We start from the raw sequence: 25162 nt of genomic DNA on the forward strand, positions 1-25162 counted from the left end.
GCAGGGCAGATTGAGAGGGTCCACAGAGGCTGTGTGGAAGGATGACACTTACCGATTTGAGACTGAGCCACCATGGTAGACTTGCGGTCACAGAGCGGCGAGAAGACCAGTCCGAGCTCCGACTCTTTATCACCCTGCACAGACAGAATTTAGAGTGAACTCAATGTGTGTGTGGGTGTGTGTGTGTGTGAGAGAGAGAGTATGTGTCTGTGTATGTGTGTGTGTGTGTGTGTGCTTCAATTTAATTCAATTTTATTCATAAAGTGCCAAAACAATTTAAATTGTCTCAAGGCGCCTTACAGAGCCCAGAGACTGAACCCCCGGGAGCAAGCTCTAAGGTGTGTGTGTGTGTGTGTGTGTGTGTGTGTGTGTGTGTGTGTGTGTGTGTGTGTGTGTGTGTGTGTGCAGGGGCGTCGGATTGCGAGTAAAACCACTACTGATTATAGGGGCCCAAGGGGAGAGAGGGCCCTAGAAAAGTCTAGAATATATTTTATTTTACTTGGGTTGAGGAACATGGGGGCCCATCAGGACTGCCTATGCAGGGGCCCAGGATCTTGTGCCATGCCCCTGTGTGTGTGTGTGTGTGTGTGTGTGTGTGTGTGTGTGTGTGTGTGTGTGTGTGTGTGTGTGTGTGTGTGTGTCTGTGTGCAAGCATTTATGTGTGTTCTTGCTTGCTAGCTGCTTGCTATGATAGCCACTGCATAGATGAAATAGACTTAGCGAATCAATTTGCATTAATAATTTGTGACTTGTGTGGCTGTATTTGTGTATGTACAGAAGGTTTACAGTTGCTCAGTGTGGTGTGGTTATGTGTGTGAGAGAGGGAAATAGAGAGAGAGAGAGAGAGAGAGAGATGGAAAGCACAAGAGAACACATATGTGTCTGTCTGTACTTATCTCTGTATGTACTGTGTGTGTACTGAGTGAGTGTGTGCGTGTGTGTGTGTATTGGTGCATGCCTGCCTTTATTGCTTGTGAACGTGATAAACATGCCTCTAGTGGTCCGGAGACAGTAATGAGGGGATCCGTAATGGCAAACGGCTCCGGCTGGGGGCCTATAAATACACGCTCAGCGCGTGCCACTACTCAGCGCTCATTTCACCGCCTCTATTTAAACAGTCCGCGCTCCCCTCCCCTCCCCTCCGCTCCCCTCCCCTCCTCTCCCCTCCCCTCCACTCCCCTCCACTCCGCCGCAGCGCTATTTAAATCCCCTCAGCTCCGCACAAAGCTCCACTGACCTTCAACACTGCTACTCCCATAGACTACTCCACCATAACTCGATGCTCACTACACTTAACACTGCTACTCCCATAGACTACTCCACCATAACTCGACGCTCACTACACTTAACACTGCTACTCCCATAGACTACTCCACCATAACTCGACGCTCACTACACTTAACACTGCTACTCCCATAGACTACTCCACCATAACTCGATGCTCACTACACTTAACACTGCTACTCCCATAGAGTAATTCATCATAACTTGATGCTCACTAGTACACTTAACACTGCTGTTACGCATTGGGATTGAGCAGTGGGGACGCGGGCAGTGAGGTTGCGTTTGTCCCGGGCTGCTCCTCCTCATTTAATAATAATAACCATAATGGGGAGTCTATCACTTCATCTTTTAGTAAGGGGAAATAAAGCGGCAATCTGTGGGATAAGCAGAGTGTCAGACAAACATGCTATAATTTGTTTTATGAGGTTACGTGGTCTGATTGCACCGCTCGCCGCTGAGAGAGTCCATTGACCTTCAACCGGGCCAGGTGTGAAATTTTTGCTGATTAGAAAGACACAGGCAATCACGGCGAAAGTGATTTGCATTGCAGTTTCATTCATCGTCCCTGACATTTTCTATTAATATGATTAGTAGCTGCAGAACCTGAAAATGAACTGATTAGATATTACGGTTGCACATCAATAAATCAAAGTTTTAACTTCTCTTTTTTCCCCCTCATCCTTTCACACAGACAGAGTTTGAGGAAATGGTGAAACTGCAGAAGGCAATTTCATCTCCACTAAGCAAAGAATTAATTGGCTTGTTTCAATCAAAGAGATATCTCCCACCTACTGTACAACATTGCTGAGAATTAAAAAAAAGAAACATCCCATCTTGCACAGTCGGAGTTGGGACAGCAGGCAGCAGTTCCATATTTAGATTAATAACTTTAATATTAAGCTGTAGAATAAGTATCCATCAGAATATTTGATTCTACACAAGAATAAATGTGTTGCTTTTTTATCTGTTACTGACTGTGACTCTTTAACAGGATATCAGGATGTAAGACACAAAGATAAGGCTTGGCAGTGTGAGTTGCATTATTAATCTTGTCAAAATATCTTGATCTTGAGATAGTGATGGTGAAAGAGTTTGAACTTCCAAGTTTTGAAGACCTAAGTGAACAATTAGATGACGCACATGCCATCTATATCTCAGCTGTTGGTTAGGTAATGCACAGTAAACACCTGGTGTTCATCAAATCACCTGTGCTCCAACCCTACCTGCCTGACCCAGCGCTGGAGAGGGGCTCACCTGTCGGAAGAACTCCTCCAGCAGAGAGGTGGTCCAGCGGTGATGCAGGTCCCAGTTCTTAGCTGGGTGGCTGATGTCTGCTGTGTGGAGCAGCAGCGATAAGGCCTTGGTTTTGTCAATCCTGCCCACAAACAAAACAAGTCTCACTCATCGATCCCAGAAAACCAGCACTCTCATTTCATTATATGCTGCTGATTACAGACATGCTGGAGAACAAAGACTTTTTTTGTATTGGGCTGCTTAGAACACTAAAAGGAAACTGCTGTTAGCTAGTGATTAAGGTCTGTAAAACTAAGGGGACATTACTCTCCAGTCATTAATCTCTAATCTGTAATTATACAGTGAAGCAACTAAGGGTGTAATTTGTCAACTAAAAGTCAGCCTTCCCCAGGAGCTGAGATCCCCACCTACTACCGCCCAGTATTGCTCCTGTACCGAATGTAGGACAAAATGTTTTCACAGTCACAAACATTTTTCTTTTCACAGGTCATTATCACCTGAATTATCAGCCCCCACCGTCCCCCAAAACGGTTCCAGATAATTGCTGTTGTGCAGCTCAGTGGTGAAGTGATGGGAGATATTATTCCCTCCGGGGCTGAGCGGCAGGGGGGCTGCTAAAGAGGCCGCCTCCCTGTTTGGCCCCCCGTCGCGGTGACGCAGGGGAGTGGACGGGAGGGGGATGGTGGTGGTGGTGGTGGTGGTGGTGGGGGGGGGGTTCTGTACTCACGCCTCGGGCTGCTGAAGGAAATTCTTCATGGCCTTGATCTGCTGGAAGTGACAGGACATGTCTGTAGCCAGCACCATCTCCACCACCAAGGCCCGCAACTCCCTACACACCGAGGAGAATGGAAAGAAAAAGTCAGACAGAATGTAGTTTGCCACTGCAGCCTTTTCCTTCTGTAGTTATAAGCTGTGGTTACTCTGCGTTTACTCAGCATTTCACTTTGGGTTACCCGTGCAGTAACAGTAACAGAGTATACAGTATAAACAGAGACTTTCTAATGAGGAGACACAGCACTCAAAAAATCCTCCATAGAAATGTATGGGGTTAGTTTGTAACGACAGAATGGCAAGTTGTCTACACATATCACAACCCTTCTGCGGCAAAACATTGACATGTGAATACATTGAGCCAATCATGTGCTGTGTTGTGAATACATTGAGCCAATAATGTGGTGTGTTGTGAAGACATCATGCCAATCATGTGTTGTGATCTTGCCACTGGGGCAAGATTGGTGTCGTGAAGCCTTGCACACGCGCATTTCTGCCGAAATAGATGCCCAATAAGTTCCCAAAAAGCTTTGCAATATGGCCGCCGAGTGGAGGGACTTTGGTATAAAGCCACAGAAGCCAATATCACTAATGACTTTCACTTCATTTGGACCTCTGTTCATTTTATATCATCTGGATAACAATGATGATACGTTCGTTTTTACTGGCACACCAACAGTGCGTCTCTCTGGGCTGCTCATTGCTCTGCTCACCTCCAGTCGTCCTTGGACAGGTTGTACAGAATGTTCATCTCATCGTCGTCCTGCAGGAGGCGGTAGGCTGCGCTCACGTGGTGGTTCTCCTGCACGGCGCGGTCGTTGTAAAAGATTGCCATATCCGACCTGAGAGCACATAACCAAAGCTTATGTAATTAGTTTCTAGCTGCAGATATGACAGGTGCCGGATCCAAATGATTTGAGCAAACAAGAGAATTAGCGGTAAATTGGTGAAAATGATGGAAATTAACCGCGATTCAAACGCTTGTCACTCTAATTGGGGTTTAATGCCAATCTTGGAGCAGAGGTTAATGAGTGTTTCAGAGGAGCAGCCAGGGTGCGGCTGATGACCTACTTCAAAATTGGATGTCTCCCAAACCCCTAGGTCTGAATGGAGGAAATAGGAACAGCACACAGGTTGGTGGTAGGGAGAAACACAGGGAACCTCAACATGTTTCTTTAAACTAATTACCAAATGCAGGTATACACATGCAACACCTCTAGTGTGAAAGCATGTATTTGTAAATGTATTGGTTTTGGATGTCCTGCTGGACAAGCACTGCTGGACAATATATATATATATATATATATATAAAGCAAGAAGCGTCTGTGTGTGTGTGTGTGTGTCTGTGGCACGCATATCTCGCTGACCGTTTGTCAGACTGATTACAGTTACTTGCTACAGGCATGAGTAAGTGCACTGCCGAATTTGACGTTGTTTGGATAAGAAATGCAAAAGATATCGTTAAATAGCCTATATCGGTAAAAGAAGCACGCATTGGGGTTCGCCGCTAGCCACTCCCCCTCCCACACAGCACTGTAGGACTGTAAGCTAAAGCTACCAGTGAGGATAGAAGCAGGGCTTTGGCAGAATTGGATCAGTGTAGGTTACACGGGTAAAAACTTAAGCGAGTGCAAGATAACTCCACGGATTTTGCAACAACACGCCAACATGCCAACACACCGGTAGGCTATATGCAGTGGCTCTTCAAAATGACGTAAAAAATGATGTGCAATAAGCGGACACTTCGAATAGCCCAGGCTACTTTGGACTGTCTTTAGACTTTAAATAAACAAACGACAATTCCAACTGCAAGGTCCTAAATTGAAACGAGCGATAATGGTCCTGAATTAAAGAACGTCTCAGAATGCCACACATGCAAAGCATAACCAGCGACAAGCAACGAGTGGCAGACAGAGTGTGATGTCACTTATAGGCCACCAGAGACTGTTTTTGAGTCACACCGTTGCAAATTCCATATGATGCATCATTCCACAAAATGGTTTGTTTTCTCTATCATCAAGTTATTCAATAGGCTAAGCATATAGCCTTGACTCAAAACAGCTGTTAGGATTATGTCATTTTGATTTGTAAAAAATGTCACATGCAGCCATGCTTAAATTCTGCTCACTTCACATTTATTATATTATTATATTATCTGTAGGCCTATTCATTATTGAATGCTTACCTGGAATTATGTTTTTCCCTATCATCCTATTTTTAAAGCAGGCCTACCTGCAGGCATGTAATTGGGCTACAGGAATAGCATGTTTGAACGGGCACTGCACTAGTATATATATATATATAATTTTATAATAATCTCTTTTACATGATAGCTGCGTACAGAAATCTGTAAAGGTAAGTTCTGACTAGATTACTTTTTTGATTTGATTTGTACCCATGTTGGAAAACAAGTCAAGAAAAGGCATAACATTAAGCAGAAAAGGGAAGGAGAGGAAGGAGAGACAAACAAGATGATGCCTTCAGATCAACATAGTACCCATAAATAGAGGAAGGCATCAGGGAGGTTGTTTGTTTGTTTTTTGTTTGTTTGTTTGTTTGTTTGTAAGAGTTTAGGAGCACTCCACACAGCATATGCTTGTCACAGCCCATTACCTGGTCTGGATGTGAAAGTTGTTAGTGGTTCCGGTGTGCTCGTAATCATGCACAGCCGCCGCGAAGATCAGTGCAAAGATTTCCAACTCCGTCATCCAATGCTGAGGCAGAGATGGCAAAAAGAAAACAATTGACAAGGTAGTGTGTCACATATTTATGGTATGGTAGTAAACATTTATTTACAATACACATTGGGCAAATCTATACATTTGATATCTCTTATTAAATAGAGTGTACAAACCAATAGGCCTATACGTTTTGAAACATTTGCGAGCGTCACATTAGATCAATCCATTTTAAGACCCCATTGGGGAATTCTTTGTACTCTCAGAATTGACTTAGCAAGAGGAATGGATTTTCCTCTCCTACCTCTCTCCTTTCCTGACTTTGATGTGATTATTTGAACGGCTCAGGACTCCCTACTACAACTTCCACATCGCCACAGCCACAAGCTGCAGCTATTCACATTTGAGCCTCGAGGCAACCATCGCAACAGAGATTCTTCTTTTCTTCTTTCTTTTTTCCACAGAAAAATTATTTATAGCGGGCTTACGTATGAAACAGAATAAATATTAATATGAGCCTGTGAGCCATGACTTCAATAAGAAAACAACAAAACTACTTTAAAGAGAGGATGAAAAAAAAACTATTATGCTGAGGCATAGGAAAATGTATGTGTGGAGGTAGGCTAAATAACAAATTCTGTCATGATGCCAGGCTTTCCTTTGTTTTATCGACGCCATGGAGAAGAGTCGAGTGACATACATTCAAGTGAGGACAGCTTTATGTGCACCGTGTACAGCTCCTTATCATTACAAAGGCACCTGAATCATTCACGCTCCATAACACAAGGTCTCTCTTAGCCTGTACCCCACCCACTCAGGGTCTACCTCAAGGCCTGTTCTTCATTGCAAAAGCCATTTGATGCTAACATATCACATGGATGGTTAATGACCATCACATTCTGAGTGACATCAATGCAATTTCTATGAGCTGGAAGATTACCTTGCAATCAATAAGTCTCTGTTTATATGACAGGTTCTCTGTTTTGATCTACTGCCTACTGTATATATAGTGCTGACTAGAGATAGATGCGGCTGATGAGATGTGTGTTTGCTTCGATCATGAACATGTCTTGCCACATAAACCAAGCTCTTATGCAGTTTAGAGTTGAAGCAAAATTAACTGGGTTGTAGGAGTATGGGTGGTGGTGATGGGTGGTGGTGGGTGGGTGGGGGGGGGGGTGCTGGCTGTGTGTGTATGTGTGCGGGTGCGAGTGTGGGTGGGTGTGAGTGTGTGTGGGGGGGGAGTGGGGTGGGGTGGGGTGGGAGGTTTGGCTATGTGTGTGTGGATGTGAAGTTAGCCTATATCTATGTTTATATGTCTCTGTGTGCATTGGTGTTAGCTCACCTTCTGTGTTAATGTATGTTTTTTTTCTAATTTGTGTAACCACACTCTCTCGGTTGCCCAAGACAAATTTCTCTACTTAAGAGACATTAAAGGCTCATCTTATCTTATCTTATCTTAAGCACTAGCCTACTTACACCATAACAGAGCAGGTTTTCCTTCGTAAATATAGATTTTAAGTTGAAGGCATTTTGCAAAGTTTAGGGGAGAATATTTTCATGAGACTTAATTTGGAACTTTACATTGTCTCACTGATGTTGACCATTCTGAGGGTGACAGGCTGTAGTTAATCAGGTCAACTCCATATAGGAGGCTTAACTATGTTGACAAATGCAAGTTACTTTTACTTTACATACATTTATGTTTAGTACTACAAAGTGATTTAGTATTATATTATTTTATGCTGACCTACTACCAACCTTTTTAAAACTTTTTGAAACGTAGTCTTTTGGAAACATGTTTATCCCCTCAGCAGTTTAACTACAATAGTTTGTGTGGACTCTTCTTCCTGTTTTTAAACACTGATCTTGAGCCCTCTGTCATCTATTTTAGTGTTTACTCGCGCTTCATCAGAACTATTTTTCTTCTAAGTAGAGCAATTTCTTTAGAACTTTAGAATTTCAGTCTGGTTCTTATAACTGTGACCAATGCGTCTGGGTTGTTCTGGTTGTAAATTGAGTGTAGCCAAAATGTATGGTACATCTAGCTTGGAATGCAATCCCAGTGACCATTAAATTATTACTAATGACTTTATTTATTTAATTTATATTAATTTAATGTTCTACTGTCATTAATCATATTTGAGACCCAGATCCAGTTTTAGGCACAGCAAACACTGTTTAACCGACCACAAATTATTGCCAGTAGACACACACTGACTTTTATTAAGGCACATAAAATAAAGTACAGTACAATATTTTTTAAATTCGGTCTCAGCTGTGTCTAACTAACTACATATATCATGGTGGCTCATCTTGGCTGGAAAATCTGAGAGAGGCAAAGCTAAGGTAATAATCTTCCTACAAACATCTTCATGAACCATTAGGAGGTGCACTGGGATTTGCAATGTGGCACTGGCCTTAGGGTCAATGAGAGCTCTAATTGGCCCAACCATCTGGCTGTCAAAAATAGAAGCCATGCAGATTTGAATCACTGATACGCACACTTGCGTTGGATAACAATGAAAATGATGCTTGGGCTTTGGAAACCAAAATATTGAATGTTTATATGTAGAAAAATGCAATCATGGCCATATTGTAATTTCATACTAATTTATGTTGTTGGAAAATCTTAATTAGAAGCCTCTCCGTTAACTGAAGGACAATTACAGGACAGAAGACCATAATTGGCCAGAATGCCAGTTACGTTTCAGAAAACTATTTGGTCAAAACCTACATTCGGTCAAATTATCCTAGGCATTTGTTGGTCAACTGCCTTGTAAGAGGCTAGCTTAGAGATCGGCTACTTGATCCCACGCATTCGCCCTGGGATTGATTTGATCAGAGGTTCTTGCGCCATGGCGCCAGGACTCACCACAATGCCCGACTTTAGCATGAAGAAGTGGACGGTCTGCGTCACGTCTGCTGCATGCATCAGATTGTGGTAGGGGTTTTTGTGCTTGCTGTAGCCCACCTCCAAAGCTTCCACAAAGGATACCAGTGCAGAGATGGGTATCTGAGAACAAATCATGGGGTTTTCTCATCATGCTTGCATGACATGGCAAGGAGAAAAAAATACTCTTTGAAACAGAAACAGACTCATGTCAACAAAGATCCCCCTTTAGCTCATTTTAATACACATTCTTTAAACAGGGCAGGCTATGCTATTTGTAATGACAGTGAGATGGTAAAACCTTTTGCCGGCTTACCTTGAAGCGGTTGATCAAGTCGTATCTTGTGAGCAGCTCATAAAAGATGAATTTCAGTGCATGGTCTCCGCTTGCATCATTCAGAGCAAACACATCAAATGTCCACGTGTCCACGTGCTGGGAGCGGAATGAAACAGAATATTTCTCTCTTTCTCAGCAAAACAACAAGAATGATAAAGTGAAATGTACCCACTATAAACCACAATTGTATAGCTCACTGTTCAGCTATCAGAGTACTGAGAACGGACACAACAGAGTGAACAGGAATGGGAAAGAAAAGACAGAAAACATCAGGAAGATGAGAACATGATTGAGAGGATGGGAGCAGTAGGAAATAAAGGCCTTGGTGTGCAATGAGTAGCCAGTTGCTTAATCTTTCGCTTGCAGCCACTCTGCTCATAAAATGGACTACAGCAGTGATACAGGGGGAGCTGAATGTCAGCATTATACAGTCACAGGCAATTTTTGGAACTATAACTCTTTTTGTATTCTCTCTTCCCCTCGTTCCCTCTCTCCCTCCCCTCCTCTTGTTTCCTCCTTTACCCTCACTGCTTGTCCAACGACTCCCAAATTCCTCTCCACTTGCGTATAGTTTTGATGCGTCAGGCACGGCTTGCGTTTGAATTACAGCATCATTAAAGATTTAAGTCTTTAAATTGGAAGTTTTTTCCTGGTCCCTCCATCTCTGTCGCCGGGGCGAGTGGAGGGCCTCGCTGCTGCCGCGCCCTGAGGGGCTTGCTGAGGGAGCCAGGCTCCGTGGCGGAGGACGCACGGGTCTGAGCACTCGTGTCGCCGCCCGTGTGCAAAATGCCCCAGGCCGAAGAGACAGCCAATGAGAGAGCGAGAGACAGAGAGAAAGAGAGAGTGAGAAAGAGAGAGAGTGAGAAAGTGAGTGTGACGGACGCTCTTGATTGCCCTCTCAGACATACACAGAGAGAGAGATAGAGCGGCGTGAAGGAGGGCCCCCTGGAGCCGTCTGAATGCATCATGGGGGGAATCAGCCAGCCCCATGCAGGAGATTACCACAACAGGGCTAGATGGGATGGCTCTGCAGGGAAAAGTCATGTGGGAAATATCCAGACCTGCTTGCCTCAAGGACACGGGCACTTTGCTGTGACTTGGCAAATTTTTGCCATATTTCCAAGTGGGGGGGGGGGGGGGGGGGGTCAAGATTGGCCCCAGAGTGGTGGCTCTTCTGCTGGTGGAAGAAAAGGCTCTTGAGATGGAGCTATAAATAAGTAAGGGATAATGTATACAACGCCGGTCATTATTGAGAAAATAGGTCCCGACAGGGCGAACCGGCCTGAAGGGACCTTGTTCCACCCTGAAGGGACTTATTTTCCCAATAATGACCGGCGTTCTATACATTATCCCGCTTATTACACGGCTACTTGCCAAAACGAAACAATACATAGCCTAGGCTATAGCCTATTTGTTACCGTTTCATCGTGGCTTTTTGTTAGAAACAAATAGTTCGACAACAGCACACGCTGAACTTGAATCAAACATTCTTAAGAACACAGCTAATCAACCGTCTGCTTTCACTTTTGAAAGTTCCAGTCCTTGCGTAGTAATATGAAAGACGTGAAATAGAAGCACAAAGCCCATTTTCCTTGACAGCGGTCTGTTATACTTAGCAACGGTCTGTTATTAAGAATTAGCAGACCACCGAACGTTGGGAAGGCCCATTCAAGTGAATGGAGCATTCTGCAGCATTATGAAGAGCCGTGTAATAAGATGATAATATTGTGACTCATATCTCAAGCTGAACACTATGTTGTAGTAATCCAATGCATGCCGGCCTCATGCTATGAACCCCCCCCCCCCCCCCAAAAAAAAACGGATGCTCTGTTCATGGGTCCAAACACTCGCTTGCCGGCTTGCCAGCCTGTTCCCAGTTGGGCCATCGTATGTGCTGTGTGCTTACACGTGCCACGGACCATTCCGTTGAGATGTCCAGCTGGCAGACACACAACAAGCACAACGCCAACATGCTTTTGCCACTGTCCATCTCAATCCAATCCAATTAGTTTCTATACATACAGCGTCGGCACATGTTTACATTGTGACTGGTGTTAAGGATGGGGTGTCCGATGTATTCGTTATCGCTGTTGGTTCAAAGTGATTCCCATTCCCCAGTGCCCACTCCTCCTCCCCAAAACCCCCCAAGCCCCACTGCCCACCCAAACCTGTGCCCATGGCCGAGGGTTCTAATACCTTGAGAACGGTGATCACGCTGGGAGGATAGCTTAATCCTACCATGTTGGACGTCCGTCGGTACATTCTGTTGGGGTGAGATAACATACAGCAGTCAGAATGTCACAGTGTAAGAGGACGCTGAATAGACCTCTGATTTGCAGAAGATTGCCATTTGGAATTAACATTTCAAGGGCACTCAGGGTCATCCCTGGAAACAGCAGTAAAGAGACTGGCAAAGGGATTGCTCAGATGCTATAAGGTCTTTATCAGACGGACTTTACTTATTTCCCTTTGATGTGTCTATTTGCTGGGTTCTCTGAAAGAGGCCATGTTGTATGGATTTATGCAGCCAGAGAGGGGAAGATTACTTTTGACCTATTAGAGGATATTTATTTGTGAGAAGAATAACAACCCATGCATTAAGAGAGAAGGAGTACTCATGTAAAATGTGTTGCTTCCTAAATCCACTCATTGGAAGATAATGAATCCCGCTCAAATTGTGGTATAATTACTCTCAGCTCGAGGTACACAAATTATTAATTGTGCCACAGAGAACAGTTATAATCAGCAAAGGACTGTGTGGCGGCTCAACATTTACTGATGCCACATATAGCATGTGCCCACTGACGCACCTTTCCACAAATATCCCAGCCTGCACTGCGTGGACGATGCTGCGAAAGCGCGGCTTCTCCTCTGTCCGCCGGAGCATCAGCCCCATCTGCCGCGTGAAGGTGGCGGCCAGCCAGTCACGGACCTCCGACGGGACAGAGTCCGACTGGATGTCGCTGAGCTCATCCTCCGTGTCCACCAGACGCCTGCGGAGATGGGGGAAAGAGAGTCAGGCTGGCCAGGTTTACATCCAGTAGTGGGACTGGACAGTCATTGTTGTTCAGGGAGGATGGATTCAGATAGGCTTCTGCTAAGGTGCATCTTTCTGTTTTGATGTTGTGTTGATGTGGTGTTGGATGAGAAACATTACTGATGCTGAACTCTTGAAGAAAGTGTAGCATAGAAAACATAGAAAACATTAAGGATGAAAGCCCAGTCTTTATCAGTCTGACTCTGATTTGCTTGTAGGTGCACGTGTGTGTGAGTGTTTAGGAGTGGCATTTGAAAGAAAAGGTTATTATATATATAAAATGTAATATGTTGTCATCCTCATCACATACCTGATTGTAATTTGTTTACCCTCACCATGTAGACCCGCATGACTAATGTTTACCCTGTATTATATACATTATTATTATTATTATTATTATTATTATTATTATTATTATTATTAAGGGATATGCCCTAGACACATCAGGTCAAGGCCTGTATGTCTGTGTTTACTTTGGGGTAAACAACAAAAACAGCCGTCACTAAGAGAAGCACCGTCTGAGCAGAATGAGGCGTGAGTGCAATATAATTGCATTAGCTTTATTACACGCACTCTGAATGACGCTCAGTCAGCTAACGACGGCAGACAAATGCAATAATTCTCTCATTCCTTGTTCATCTTGCATCAGCACTGAAAACAATTCCCAGGAAAGCTGGAGAGGTAGATTTGCTTCAGCCTTTGTTATCGAACGTGTGATTACTCTTCTGCTGACAACTTCCTCCATCTTCCTTTTTCATATCAAATGTGCATAGCAAGGAGAGAGGAAGAAACAGAACAAAGAGTGAGAGAAAGAGAGAGAGAGGCAGAGAGAGAGAGAGAGAGAGAAACTGAGTGGTTGGTCCATTAGCCTCTCTGAGCACCAGGAAGAAGGCTTCCTTTGGGGGCATGTTGGCAGAGATCCTAATTGCTGGCCATAATTAGCTGGTGCCATGGCCACAGCGGAGAGTGGCAGATCAGTGCAGAGCAGAACAGAGCCTTACCGCGTCTCCTCGATGTAGACCGACTCCAGCACGGTGGCGGCATACTCCAGGTTCTTCTTCAGGTCCACCACCGACGCCTCGCCCCTCTCTAGCTGCTTCACAAGGCATCGCAACCTGCAACCACACAATGTGCAGAAGGTCAAAGGTCATGAAAGACATTAGGGACATTGCCACTTATCATGTTGATGGAAGTTTTCATGTTTCCAATATTAAACATATTGTTTAAGTTTGCTTTCTGGATTTTTCTTGATGTAACTGAAGATTTAGTATAAAAGTTCATACACAGCCATGGGAAAGACCATTGATTTTTATGCTGTTATTTCCTGAAAGTGACTGAATTTCTGCGTTTGCCGTAAATGTCAATCTGATATGTACAGCTGACTTGAGACCACAGATAGTATCTTTGCGGTTCAATAAGCACAACCTCTTCCTCAGAAGGTTTTTTAACCTTTAAAGGCAAACTGAACAACATCAGTTGATCTGTCTGCCACAATCCCTCAGAGTAATAAAAAAAACAGCAGTCTTGAAACAGCAGTCAGGAGGGAATAGCATACATGTAGACCAGCGAAAAAGCTGCGCAAAATCCAATGACCTTTTTTGGGGGACAAAAATCTTTCATCATTGCGATAAAGTTCACTAGCCCTATTTATTTCCATTGCAGTGTTAATTTTAAAAAAGCTCCTGTGTGTGTGTGTGTGTGTGTGTGTGTGCGCGCAGAGCTGAAATGATCTGTGGTGACCCAAAGAGCAGAAAGTGGAGGAGAGCATTAACTCGATCTGATTATTCATGTGTGCAGTCATGCATACACCCGGCTGTCCGCTTCGAAAATGACCCCACTAGTCAAGCTGCCGACACACGGCCAAGCCAGAGACGGCTCTGCCAATCTCGCTAAGTTTAAATCCCCTCTGAAAGCACCTCTTTTTTCTCCCCCCATACCAAAATGGCTCCCTTTCCACTGGCAAAGGATAAATGCAGAAATGACTTTGAGTCATGACTTCAAGTCATTTTGAACAGAAAATGAGTTTCTTTCTTGAGGAGTTGGTCTTAGTCAAGAGCCTCGGGTACTGTATTGGGACGGTGTGAAAGAGCCGCTTCAGTGTCCATTCTAAAAGACTAAATTGTTAGATAGAAAGAAAGAGGGGTCATTCACGAGGAAATGAACACCTGCTCATTTGAGAGGAAATGGCCTTGCAAAGCAGCAAGGGAGAGAATCCTCCTTGCTGGGAGAGACCCCCCCCCCCTCCAAATAGTCCCTTACAGGAAGGTCTGAAGCTCAGGATTAAAGGGCTAAGTTGAATATGACCTAAGCATTTGGGGATTAGAAAATGTCTCCCTTGCGTTAAACTTTGTAGGATGGCAGGAAAATTAAAAGTTTGTACTGCATGCCTATTGATTTTATATAAGGCCCTAGATTCTACATTCGGAACAAAGTGCAAAAAAGAGTGATATTCAGGGTATAACTTATAATAGAAAAATTGCGCCTGCTTGATATAAATCAGTATTTTGTCTGCAAATACAATGTTTATCTTCCTCTCTCTCTGAACTTTCTTTCACACTGTCACCTCTTGCTCTCCTTCACTGTCTCAAACACATGTGCACACGCACACGTGGGCATCCAGTGCGTCAGAATTCCAGCATGCCCATGTGTTAGGGCACACATGTGTGTACATTGGCAGAAGGCTTCTTATTTATAGAATGCACACACCCCTTATGATTCTCCTTTTCTCCTCTCTCTCTCTCACTATCTCTCTGTCGACATCTGTGGCGACGTTATGTGGAGGTCACAGCACTATAATAACTCTGACACCGTGTCACAGGCTAATATGGAAGAGAGACGTTTCTTATGGGCTGGCCCCGCACTGCACCGCACTTGCGGAAGTGTAAGAGAACATGCGTGTGTCTGTGTGTGTGTGTGAGAGAGAGAGTGTGAAAGAGAGTGAAGCACACATGGGGACAGGTTTGACCCACTTCCCGCCACAGCTGCTGGGGCCAAACAAGGTGCACACAAGAGGAGGGAAATGAGCTGAGGAGTGAAATTGCAAATCCAGTCCTCCACGGATTTGAGCGTGCCATCTATTTATATATAATTTTCTTTCATGAGCAGGCCAGAGAGGCTGGGACAATGTGCAATTAGTGATGTATGTTCTTTCACAGCTGTTTTGAGTGTTGTATTTTATTAGTAGTTTCAGGTTGAATTTTAGCAGGTACAGTATGACTCAAATGCAGGAAAACGGGATAGGGAGCTGCATACTGCTGCTTCAAGAACTTGACATATTAACAGATAGCATTTTCTAGTCTCTAATCTCATTCAGGCTAGTGCTCCCCATATGCATCCAAAGCGAGAGAGGAAAAAAACATGGAGAATTTGGTAACAGATCATAACAGATGACTATTGCTTGAGCAGTAAGAGAATCTAAAGCATATGCCAACGACGTTCACCCTTTATGGCACACTGAACAGACGGTCATTCACCCTCTTAAGAAAAGGGGTAAAAATTGTGCTTCCTTAATCATGTCCACTAATCCTACAGTCTTAAAAAATAAGAGTGCCTCTGAAATAGCTTTCTGGGCAGAACCCATTAGGGCCTTACTGTATTTGCTGGCCAAAGATTCAATTTTATTAAAGGTGTTGTCACTGAATAAACATGACACAGTGAAACTGTGCAGGACTCTGATGCCTCAGATGCAGAGAATAACCTGGTCCTATTTGGCATCTCTGCAGGGTGTCAGACAAGGGCAAAGTTAAGGGGTTAGAGGGTGGTCGCTGGGGTGTGTTTCTGTAACGATGAAGTGTCCAGCCTAAACAGGCCACACGATAAAGAGGTATTTCAAGAGCCACAGCTATTTATGACTGCTCATCATGAGCCGTGTCCATAAGGTACATGGTCTTCTTATCTCATGAATGTCTCTCTCTCTCTCTATCTCTCTCTCTCACACACACACACACACACACACACACACACACACACACGCACAAACACACACTACACTGATATGCAAAAGGGCGAATGATGTTATTGAAATCAGCAGGGTGGCTAAAGAATGGCCAAAGGTGCCTCTGGGGAACTTCTGGGACCCCCCCCCCCCCCCCCCCTTCAGACAAACATGCAATCAATGCCAAAGGATTAGGGCTTCCCAGAATCCTCGCTGAACGGGAATGATAAGAGGGAAAAATCAGTTAGCCCATGCGTTGGATGGTGACTTCCCGATGGCTGACCTCTCCCTGATGGCGACATAAGGGCTTTTCTGACAGGCACTTTGAAAGAGGAAAAGCCCACATCAGTGTCCATCAGAAGGTTCAATAATTGTCCACTGCAAGATTTGCTGATGTTTGTGAACAGTCCATTGTTTGTTGAGGGGAAAAATCAGTTTAATCTGGTATGTAATTAGAGATGCATTTAATTAAGTTATGCACTACAAAAATCCCATAACATTAAGAAATGAATTTGGGCATAGACAGGTATCGTCATGAGATGTTAATTGCAGTTGAGTGTTTTTCAAAATGATGAGAGCACACCTGAGGAGAGAAAGAAACCAAAAATGAGGAGGGGCAGAAAATACCTCTAATTCCATTTGTTTTTAAATGATACTGTAGCCAAATGAAATGGGCAACCTCATTCAGACTCGCTAGCAGACAACACTTGTTATAGGGAATTTGCATAAGGCAATTGTGTCCAGCTGGATGTTTTTTTTTTTTTTTTTGGAAAAAAATCTAGTTTAAGATGACTTAATCCATGCACAACCTAAACATGTTTCACGTTCTGATGGGACTTATTTTCCTCTGTTTCCTCTTTTATCCAGACGTGCTTCGCTTTACTCTGGGTGCTGAGGATTACCTTTTTCGATGAGGGATTTTTCTGTTCCCTTTTGAAGATCTGTTTTATTTTGTAATTCTGGGAGTACTATCGCCTCATTATTTGTTGGCCTTTGCCAAAAATTACTAAAAGCTCTGGAACAAAAATTTGAGGGAAGGACAAACAGTACTTTGAGTCCAATCTCTGCACATTATTTCTCTGTTCCAGATTTATGGCATTATTTACATTTTCAGGCTTTGAAAACACCTGGATTGAAGAATTAAGATGCATGGAATGTGTCTAGACTAAGAAAATAATCTACTTTGCTCAGTCTTAACTTAAATATTTTTAGTTTAGTTTTCCAATTACTGTGTTGTTGTGCCAGGGCCCATTTTCTGTCAGTAGACAGGGCACTTTCAAAGACAACGCTCTTGAGTAGAGAGCATGCTGTTAAGGATGAGGAGTGCATCGCAAAAGATAAGATACTCTTTATTGATCCTCCAAATCAGTCTTTCATCTTCACTCTGGCTGTGTGTGTGTGTGTGTGTGTGTGTGTGTGTGTGTGTGTGTGTGTGTGTGTGTGTGTGTGTGTGTGTGTGTGTGTGTGTGTGTGTGTGTGTGTGTGCGCGCGTGTGTGTGTGCACGCGTGCGTGTGCGCACATGTAATGTTGGCTCTGAGCATGTATGTATGTGGTGTTTATATTTTCCAGGTTTGCTTTAAGAGTGCAGAATGTATGAAAGAGAGAGTGTGTGTTTTTGCATGTTTTCTGATCTCTTTATGTGTATGATGTCTGCTGTGTGTGTGTGTGTGTGTGTGTGAGTTGTTTTGCAATGCATCGATCATGAGCAGTGGCACTTGAGGTCTCCCTGCTGGTTGCTGGGGGGGGGGTGGGGGCGATGGAGGTGGTGGTGGAGGGGGTTTCACACATCTCTGATGAGCCTCGCTGATTGCCTTGCAGACGCCAGGAGCTTTTGTTCCCCAACCCCCACCTCCCCACCCATCTCCCTGTGTCATGCATCACACGCTCAGTGACGTCGCTCACACAACATACCCAGCCCCATCAATGCAAGCCTCCCGCAGCCGCCCTCTCTTTGCATACAAATAGTCTCCGTCCAAAAAAAATAAATAAAACCTACCCCCAGCCAAAATCCAGCTCAATTTCCCTCTGTAATCTGCCAGAATGGAAACAAGCCGGTAGATTAAAAACAGTCTGCAGGAACCCAACCTTTGCACCCCTCTCCCACGGAGAGCTGTATAAACGTATTGTAATTGAGTTGGGTGCCCTGCTGAGTCAATATTCACACCAGAGCATGCATGTTTGCAGACAACTCTTGACAAATAGCACGCGCTATTAAAAGGGATAACTCCCAGATTGGAGGTAAGCTTTCAGAGAGCATACTCTGAAACAGATAATCACAACTCCTTTAAGATGGGTTTTTGTCAGCAGTGCTGGTGATCAGGTGTTGAGCAGACAAATGAACAGTAGTGTGTGCACAACAAGCAGATTTCAACATTCAAGATTAAATTAACACATTAAAATAAAACATGAGTTACAGTTTGAACTGTTTCACTATAAAATAAAAAATATTACAGAATTATATAAGAGTCTTTACAGACACAAGCCATGTTCATAGTGCATTTATAAATAACGTCACGTGTGTGTGTGTGTGTGTGGGGGGGGGGGGGGGGGATATGGTGATACTCCAAAATACTCTGGGTCTTTCATGTAGACACACAGCAGTTGTTCTAAAATCTTCAAACAGGAGAATCTTACTATGGTATCACACTCAGTGGAGGGCACGTCGCTGGGTGCGCTAACGTTAAGGTGTTTCACTGAGATACTGGCTCTTCAGAGAGCTGATAGGATGGGCCTGACAGACACATGATCACTTGAAAGACAGGAAAATGCCATTAAGAATCATTTCATGGGAGGAGAGAGAGAGCGAGGGAGGGATGGGGGGGTGAAGAGAGAGCGTTATGCTGCACTCCACTGCACTTGTTATCCTTTCACCTCTGTGATTTGGCAAGGTCATGTTTAATTCTTACTCTCCCTCTCCCTTTCCCCCTTTCCTCCTTATCTTCCATCAGACCCCAACAGCTCCCACCCCCCTATCCACCCACCCACCCATGCCAACCTCAGGTCTGGCTCTCAAGCTGCAACCCTCTCTAACTTTCTCTCTCTCTCTCTCTCTCCTGCTCTCCTTCTCCCATCCCTCCTTTTGTTTTCTCTCGGATGGCCTTGTGCAAGGTCAGCAGACACGCTGTTTCACAGGGAGCCACGAGGGAGTCCAGTGTCCCTTCACACTCTGATGCCCCGTAGATACACGAAACACAACTCTGACACATAAACTTTCGCCCCTTCTGTGTTTTTTTCTCTCTCCCTCTCTCTGAAACACATGCTTTCTTTCTCCTCTCTTTCACTCTTCCTCTCTTTCTCTACATCATGCTGTCCTCTCTCTTCCTCGCTCAGTCTCTCATCTCTCTCTCTCCTCTAACACACACAAACACACTTTCTTTAACCTTTTTCTCCCATTCTTGTCTTTTTTTTATCTTTGCTGTTCCTCTCTTCCTCTCTCTCTTTCTCTGACTGTCTTGCTCTCTCTCCCACACACACACACACACACACACACACACACACACACACTCTTTCTCTCAGTCTGTCTGCTCTAGTAAGTAAGTAGGTAAGATTTAGTGGCACGACCAGATGGTCTGATTGTGTGGCTGGCGTGTTTTTTTCAGGGTCATGCATCATGTCGCTGAACGCGCCGGGGCTGTCATCAGTGTTTATGGGTAAACATGTCGGCATATTAGTTATGATGAAAGTCTAACTGGATGACAAAAAGACTTGTGTCATCGAGTCTTAAAAAGACAAGGAAATGTGCCCACTTCACAAAGATCCAGCATAAAAGGCAGACAGAACTTTTCCAGGGCAGGGCTGATTAGGGTTTGACACAGTAGGGGTTTGGTCAAATGGAATGCAATCATGGGAATGTCAGGCCCTTTAAAACATTTGATGAAAGCTGGTTGCAGTGCTCGTTGTTAATTTGTCATGTATACAGGCAGCAATGGAGGGGAACCGTGCTTGGATGCCTTGTCCTTTTGTACGGCTCGTCAACGACATTGCGGCGCAGTTCTGCTGACAGAGCAGCTTCCATTTTTAGCGACCTTGTGAGATTTTCTTTTTGGGTCGGGGGTTCTGTGGGGAAATGTAGCTTTTGGGCTCAGAGGAAGCAATCACCTCACCTCTCTTGGCGCAACGATCCTGTGGCCGCAAGGAAGGTGGTGACGACGAGAAGGTGTGCGCAGGGGGAATGCGTCAGGTGCTTGGCACCGGAAAGATAGGGACATATGTGGCTGCAGGAGGGGGGGCACCGAAAACTCCTTCCTGCCCCCGCAGAGGCCCCGACGACGATGTGCGGCCACGCTGGGTAGAGACGTCGTGCGGTGCTGACAGGATGTAAGAACAGCGAGGGGCACAGGGGTTAAATCGAAAAGCTGCGCGCCCTCTACACCATTCATGCCCCCCTCCTCCTCCCTACACCATTACCGGTCTTACCGGGATGTCCAATGGGACGATGAGTTATATTAGACCCAAGAAGGGGCAAGACATTCGTCCAGAGCAGGATGTTAACCTGGCCAGGCAAGTCCTCGCCTCATCTCAGTCCTTTCAACCCCCTCCTGATCTGCACACAGACCACGGGCAGCAGGACGAATAAACAGCCAATTCCTTCAATTTGGCTCCCCCGCCGTTCGCCAGGATGTCAGCGACAGATAGGAGATGACGTTCGTCCTGCAGACTTCTCAAGGACGAGAAAGGTTGAGGTGGAGGAAAAAAAGACGCATCTGATTTTTTCTGTCTCTACCTCTCTCTCTCTCTCTCTCTCTGCCTGACAGATACAGGCCACAGGCAGCGGGTGACTGATGCCAAACTATGACACTGCGTTACCCACGGCAGCCTCAGAAGCTGCGCATCAAAAAACATCCGGACTCTTGTTCGCTTGTTTAACCGCACTCCATTTGATGTTTCCTTTTTGAGATCCAGTGCAACACTTGGGGGGAGTGGAGGAGCATGAATGAGTACAGCGCACAAACGAGCCTCTCTGTCCATCAGGGGTCTTAATGGGGCCACGCGGCGGCAGGATGAAAGATAGCGCAGCGTAAACTTCTTAATCTCACCCAGGCCTAACTGACGCCGTAATCCCTTCAAAACTCCTGCTTAATTGGATTCTGGGAGAATTACTGTTGCGCGAGCGTGTGGCGGCGTGGAAAAAAAGAGTGGGAATTGTTGCAAGACGCGCACGTTGTGTGATCTCATTTTCCTACCCCCCCACCCTCCTCTTCCTATCGGATTTAAGGCCTCGGATAGATCTGATCGATGTTTGCGATGGATGAGGGAGGGCGTCCGTCCATCCACTTAACTCCCACTTGTGTTGCTCGCTCGCTCTCTCACACGCCATCCCCAATGTCCATCTAGCCACCGCAGACGCTATAGATTCGAGTGGATTTTTTGACTTTGAGTGACATAAATCCACAACGAGGTATTATGCCAGTAGCCCATCCTCACCCCCACCACCAATTAGCCCCCCCACCCCCCCCCCCATAGCCATCCCCCCCTAGACCACCAGTCCCCACCTCTAACCTTATCAGTGGCTGGATTTCCCGACCGCGTCTCTTGTTTGAGATGCACGTGATGTAAGGGAGAGGGCGCAGATGACGAGCTCACGGGAAGAGCAGCCATTATTCACCAGCTTGTACGTACGGAGCCATAACAAGGGCTGCTCTCTCTGATTCATTTAACCACTCAATTAGTGAGATAATAGGATGAAGGATGCAGACACAGAGAGAGAGAGAGAGAGAGAGAGAGAGAGAGAGAGCAAGAGGGAATGTGAGAGAGAGAGGTGGAGAGAGAGAAGGAGAGAGATACTGGGAGAAAGAGAAAGAAAGTAGATCTGAGGTTTTGCAGACAGGGAGAGATAATGTGAGAGAATGAGAAAGGGAGAGTAAGAGAGAAAGAAAGGATAAGTGAGAGAGAGAGAGAGAGAGTGAACAAAGGATGATGTCAAAAGAGAGAGAGCTCTCTACATCACTTTCTTCCACATATTTACAGTCTTAATGAACTTGTTAATGTCATTGTGACAACATTCATTATGATGAGGAAAAAACTAAGACAATTATCAAACCAAAAGACAGCCAAACAATGACGATTTACGCATTCAATACTATGAGGAACTCAAACAATACAAAAAAACACTTAGAAAGAAAAAAGAACATCATATTCAAAACCAACTACAAACAATTGAAGAATCACTAAATACGAATACCTTCTGGGACAACTGGAACTCGCTAAACAAAAAGCCCCATGAAGAACCAGCCATACAAAATGGCAATACATGGAAAGATTATTTTGAAAATCTGTATAACAAAACAGATATCACCCATGAAGAAATCAAAATAGTCGAAAAACTGACCAAAATGGAAGACACAATTTCTAAATACCAAAACCAACTAGATTACCCTATCACTGAAAAGGAACTGCTAGACAGACTGCACATCCTAAAACCAAAAAAAGCGAGTGGACCAGATGGAATTCTTAATGAAATGCTAAAACATGCTGATCACAGACTCAAAATGGCGATATTAAAACTCTTCAATTTTATTCTTAGTGTTGGTTATTTCCCTGACGTTTGGAATAAAGGACTCATAACGCCCATATTTAAGAGTGGAGACAAACTAGACCCAAATAATTACCGAGGCATCTGTGTAAGCAGTAATCTGGGGAAGGTTTTCTGCAGCATCATGAACAAAAGAATCATGAACTTCCTTATCGAGCACAGTGTCCTAAGCAAAAGCCAAATTGGATTCCTACCAAATTATAGAACATCAGATCATATCTTCACATTACAAACCCCAATTGACAAACATATGAACCAAAACAAATCAAAAGTATTTGCCTGCTTTGTAGACTTTGAAAAAGCTATCGATTCAATTTGGCATGAAGGTCTACTCTCGAAACTAATTGACAGTGGTATTGGAGGCAAAACATACAGCATAATAAAAACAATGTATTCGAACAATAAATGCACAATTAAATGGAAATAAGCAAACCAGCTACTTCACTCAAGGGCGGGGCGTGAGGCAAGGCTGTCCACTCTCACCAACTCTCTTCAACATCTATATCAATGAATTGGCAAACCAACTAGAAAAATCAAAAGCACCTGGCCTCAGCCTTCATGATTCCGAAATCAAATTTATTTTATTTGCAGATGATCTGGTTTTGCTATCTCCAACAGCAGAGGGCCTGCAGCAGAACCTAGATGTACTGCAAAAAATCTGCCAGACTTGGGCACTGGCTATTAACACCAAAAAAACTAAAGTATTAACATTCCAAAAGAAAACAAATTGTCAGGGAAACAAACACAACTTCACATTTGATAAACTAAAAATAGAACATGTCAAAAATTATAGTTACCTTGGATTGAAAATCAGTTCTAACGGAAACTTCAGCTTGGCCGTGAGTGAGTTGAAAGAAAAAGCACGAAGGGCTTTCTATGCCATAAAAAAAATAATATTAAAATTAAAAAATTAATATTGAAATACCAATCAGAATTTGGCTCAAAATATTCCAATCGGTTATTGAGCCCATTGCTCTATATGGCAGTGAAGTGTGGGGTCCCCTAACAAACCACGATTTTGAAAAATGGGACAAAAATCCAATTGAAACCCTGCATGCAGAATTCTGCAGGAACATTCTAAAAATGCAGAAACAAACACCAACTAATGCATGTAGGGCAGAACTCTGCCAGTTCCCCCTCCTTCTAAAAATTGAAAAGAGAGCCATCAAATTCTGGCAACATTTAAAAACAAGCGACCCCACATCCTATCACTTCAAAGCCTTAAAGAGCCAAGAATTGAACATAGAAAAGAGTCCCCTCATCCAGTTGGTCCATAGGCTCCAGCAATAAACAACCAATGGAACTAACATCACTATTAAGCCTCAGGACACTGGCACCCCTCTTGAAAGAATAAATACCAACCAAATTATCAACACCCAGAAAGAAAAATATCTCACATACTGGACAAAAACAACAGAAAAACAAAGTAAACTACAAAGTTATTTGACTCTTAACAGGGAATACCAATTAGCAAAATACTTGACAATTGTAAGAGACACCAACTTGAGAAAAACAATGTCTAGATACAGGCTTAGCAACCACAGTCTGGCAATAGAAACAGGCAGACGCAGGCAAACCTGGTTGCCTAAAGAAAACAGACTTTGTGTGAACTGTGACAAAAAAGAAATTGAGTCAGAATTACACTTCCTCACTAGCTGCCCTAACTACAAAGAAATACGCTCCAACTTCTATCCAAAATTCCAATCTATATATCCAAAATTCTTTGAGATCGAAGATCACAAAAAAATTATATATTTATTAGGAGAAGAGGAAGATTGTGCAATACTAGCTGCACACTACATACACAACTGTGACAGAAAGAGGAAGAGTGACCACTGAGCAACGCGCCCACACACACACACACACACACACACACACACACACACACACACACACACACACACACACACAGTGTATTGATGAAGTGTAAATGTTTGTATATGTTTGTTTGTTTACTTTTTGTAATTATCACTATTCCTGTGAATGCTTTGGCAATGCATCATATGATTTGTCGTGCCAATAAAGCATATTTGAATTGAATTGAATTGAAAGATGGGGAGAGATTATGCATGACTGTCTCTCGTTCTCTCCCTCTCTCTCTCGCTTCCACACGCTTTCTCTCTCTCATTCTCTTTCTCCCGCACGCTTTCTCTCTCTCCCCCTCTCTCTCACCCGCTCTCTTCCTCTCATGATCTTTCTGTCACAACCAAAACACTAAACACACAAACAAACAGTCCTTAATCAGGGGGAGGGAAAGCTTCCTGAGATGCCTCCTGTACAGTAAGTCTTGGCTGGAAATCACAGAACAATTGACTTGAGACGTGTAATACACTAACCCAGAGGCTTATCTGCTGGCTTAGAGTGCATTAACTCACAGCCTCCCGATCCTGCGCCACACACACACACACACACACACTCTGCCTAATCCTCTCACATTAGTA

At 44.1% G+C, this 25162-nt stretch overlaps 1 protein-coding gene across 5 annotated transcripts in view; it reads right to left on the reverse strand.

Annotated features, from left to right (window-relative positions):
* The window catches only part of LOC143131241 (dual specificity calcium/calmodulin-dependent 3',5'-cyclic nucleotide phosphodiesterase 1A-like), a 70646-nt gene that overhangs the window by 17387 nt on the left and 28097 nt on the right, over positions 1-25162 (reverse strand). For all 5 annotated transcript variants that reach the window (XM_076290732.1, XM_076290731.1, XM_076290735.1 and 2 more), the window contains exons 3-12: positions 13256-13369; positions 12028-12210; positions 11414-11480; positions 9197-9313; positions 8863-9003; positions 5923-6023; positions 4023-4151; positions 3266-3367; positions 2539-2659; positions 53-134 (exon numbers count right to left, since the gene is read on the reverse strand). In XM_076290732.1, the coding sequence (XP_076146847.1) occupies positions 53-134; positions 2539-2659; positions 3266-3367; positions 4023-4151; positions 5923-6023; positions 8863-9003; positions 9197-9313; positions 11414-11480; positions 12028-12210; positions 13256-13369 (1157 nt within the window). The remainder of the gene's footprint in view (positions 1-52; positions 135-2538; positions 2660-3265; positions 3368-4022; positions 4152-5922; positions 6024-8862; positions 9004-9196; positions 9314-11413; positions 11481-12027; positions 12211-13255; positions 13370-25162) is intronic.

Source organism: Alosa pseudoharengus, unplaced genomic scaffold (assembly GCF_046254945.1).
Source record: "Alosa pseudoharengus isolate Yale_2024_CS ecotype anadromous, Long Island Sound unplaced genomic scaffold, YU_APseudo_1.1 YU_APseudo_1.1_scf_18, whole genome shotgun sequence".
Lineage (NCBI taxonomy): Eukaryota > Metazoa > Chordata > Actinopteri > Clupeiformes > Clupeidae > Alosa > Alosa pseudoharengus.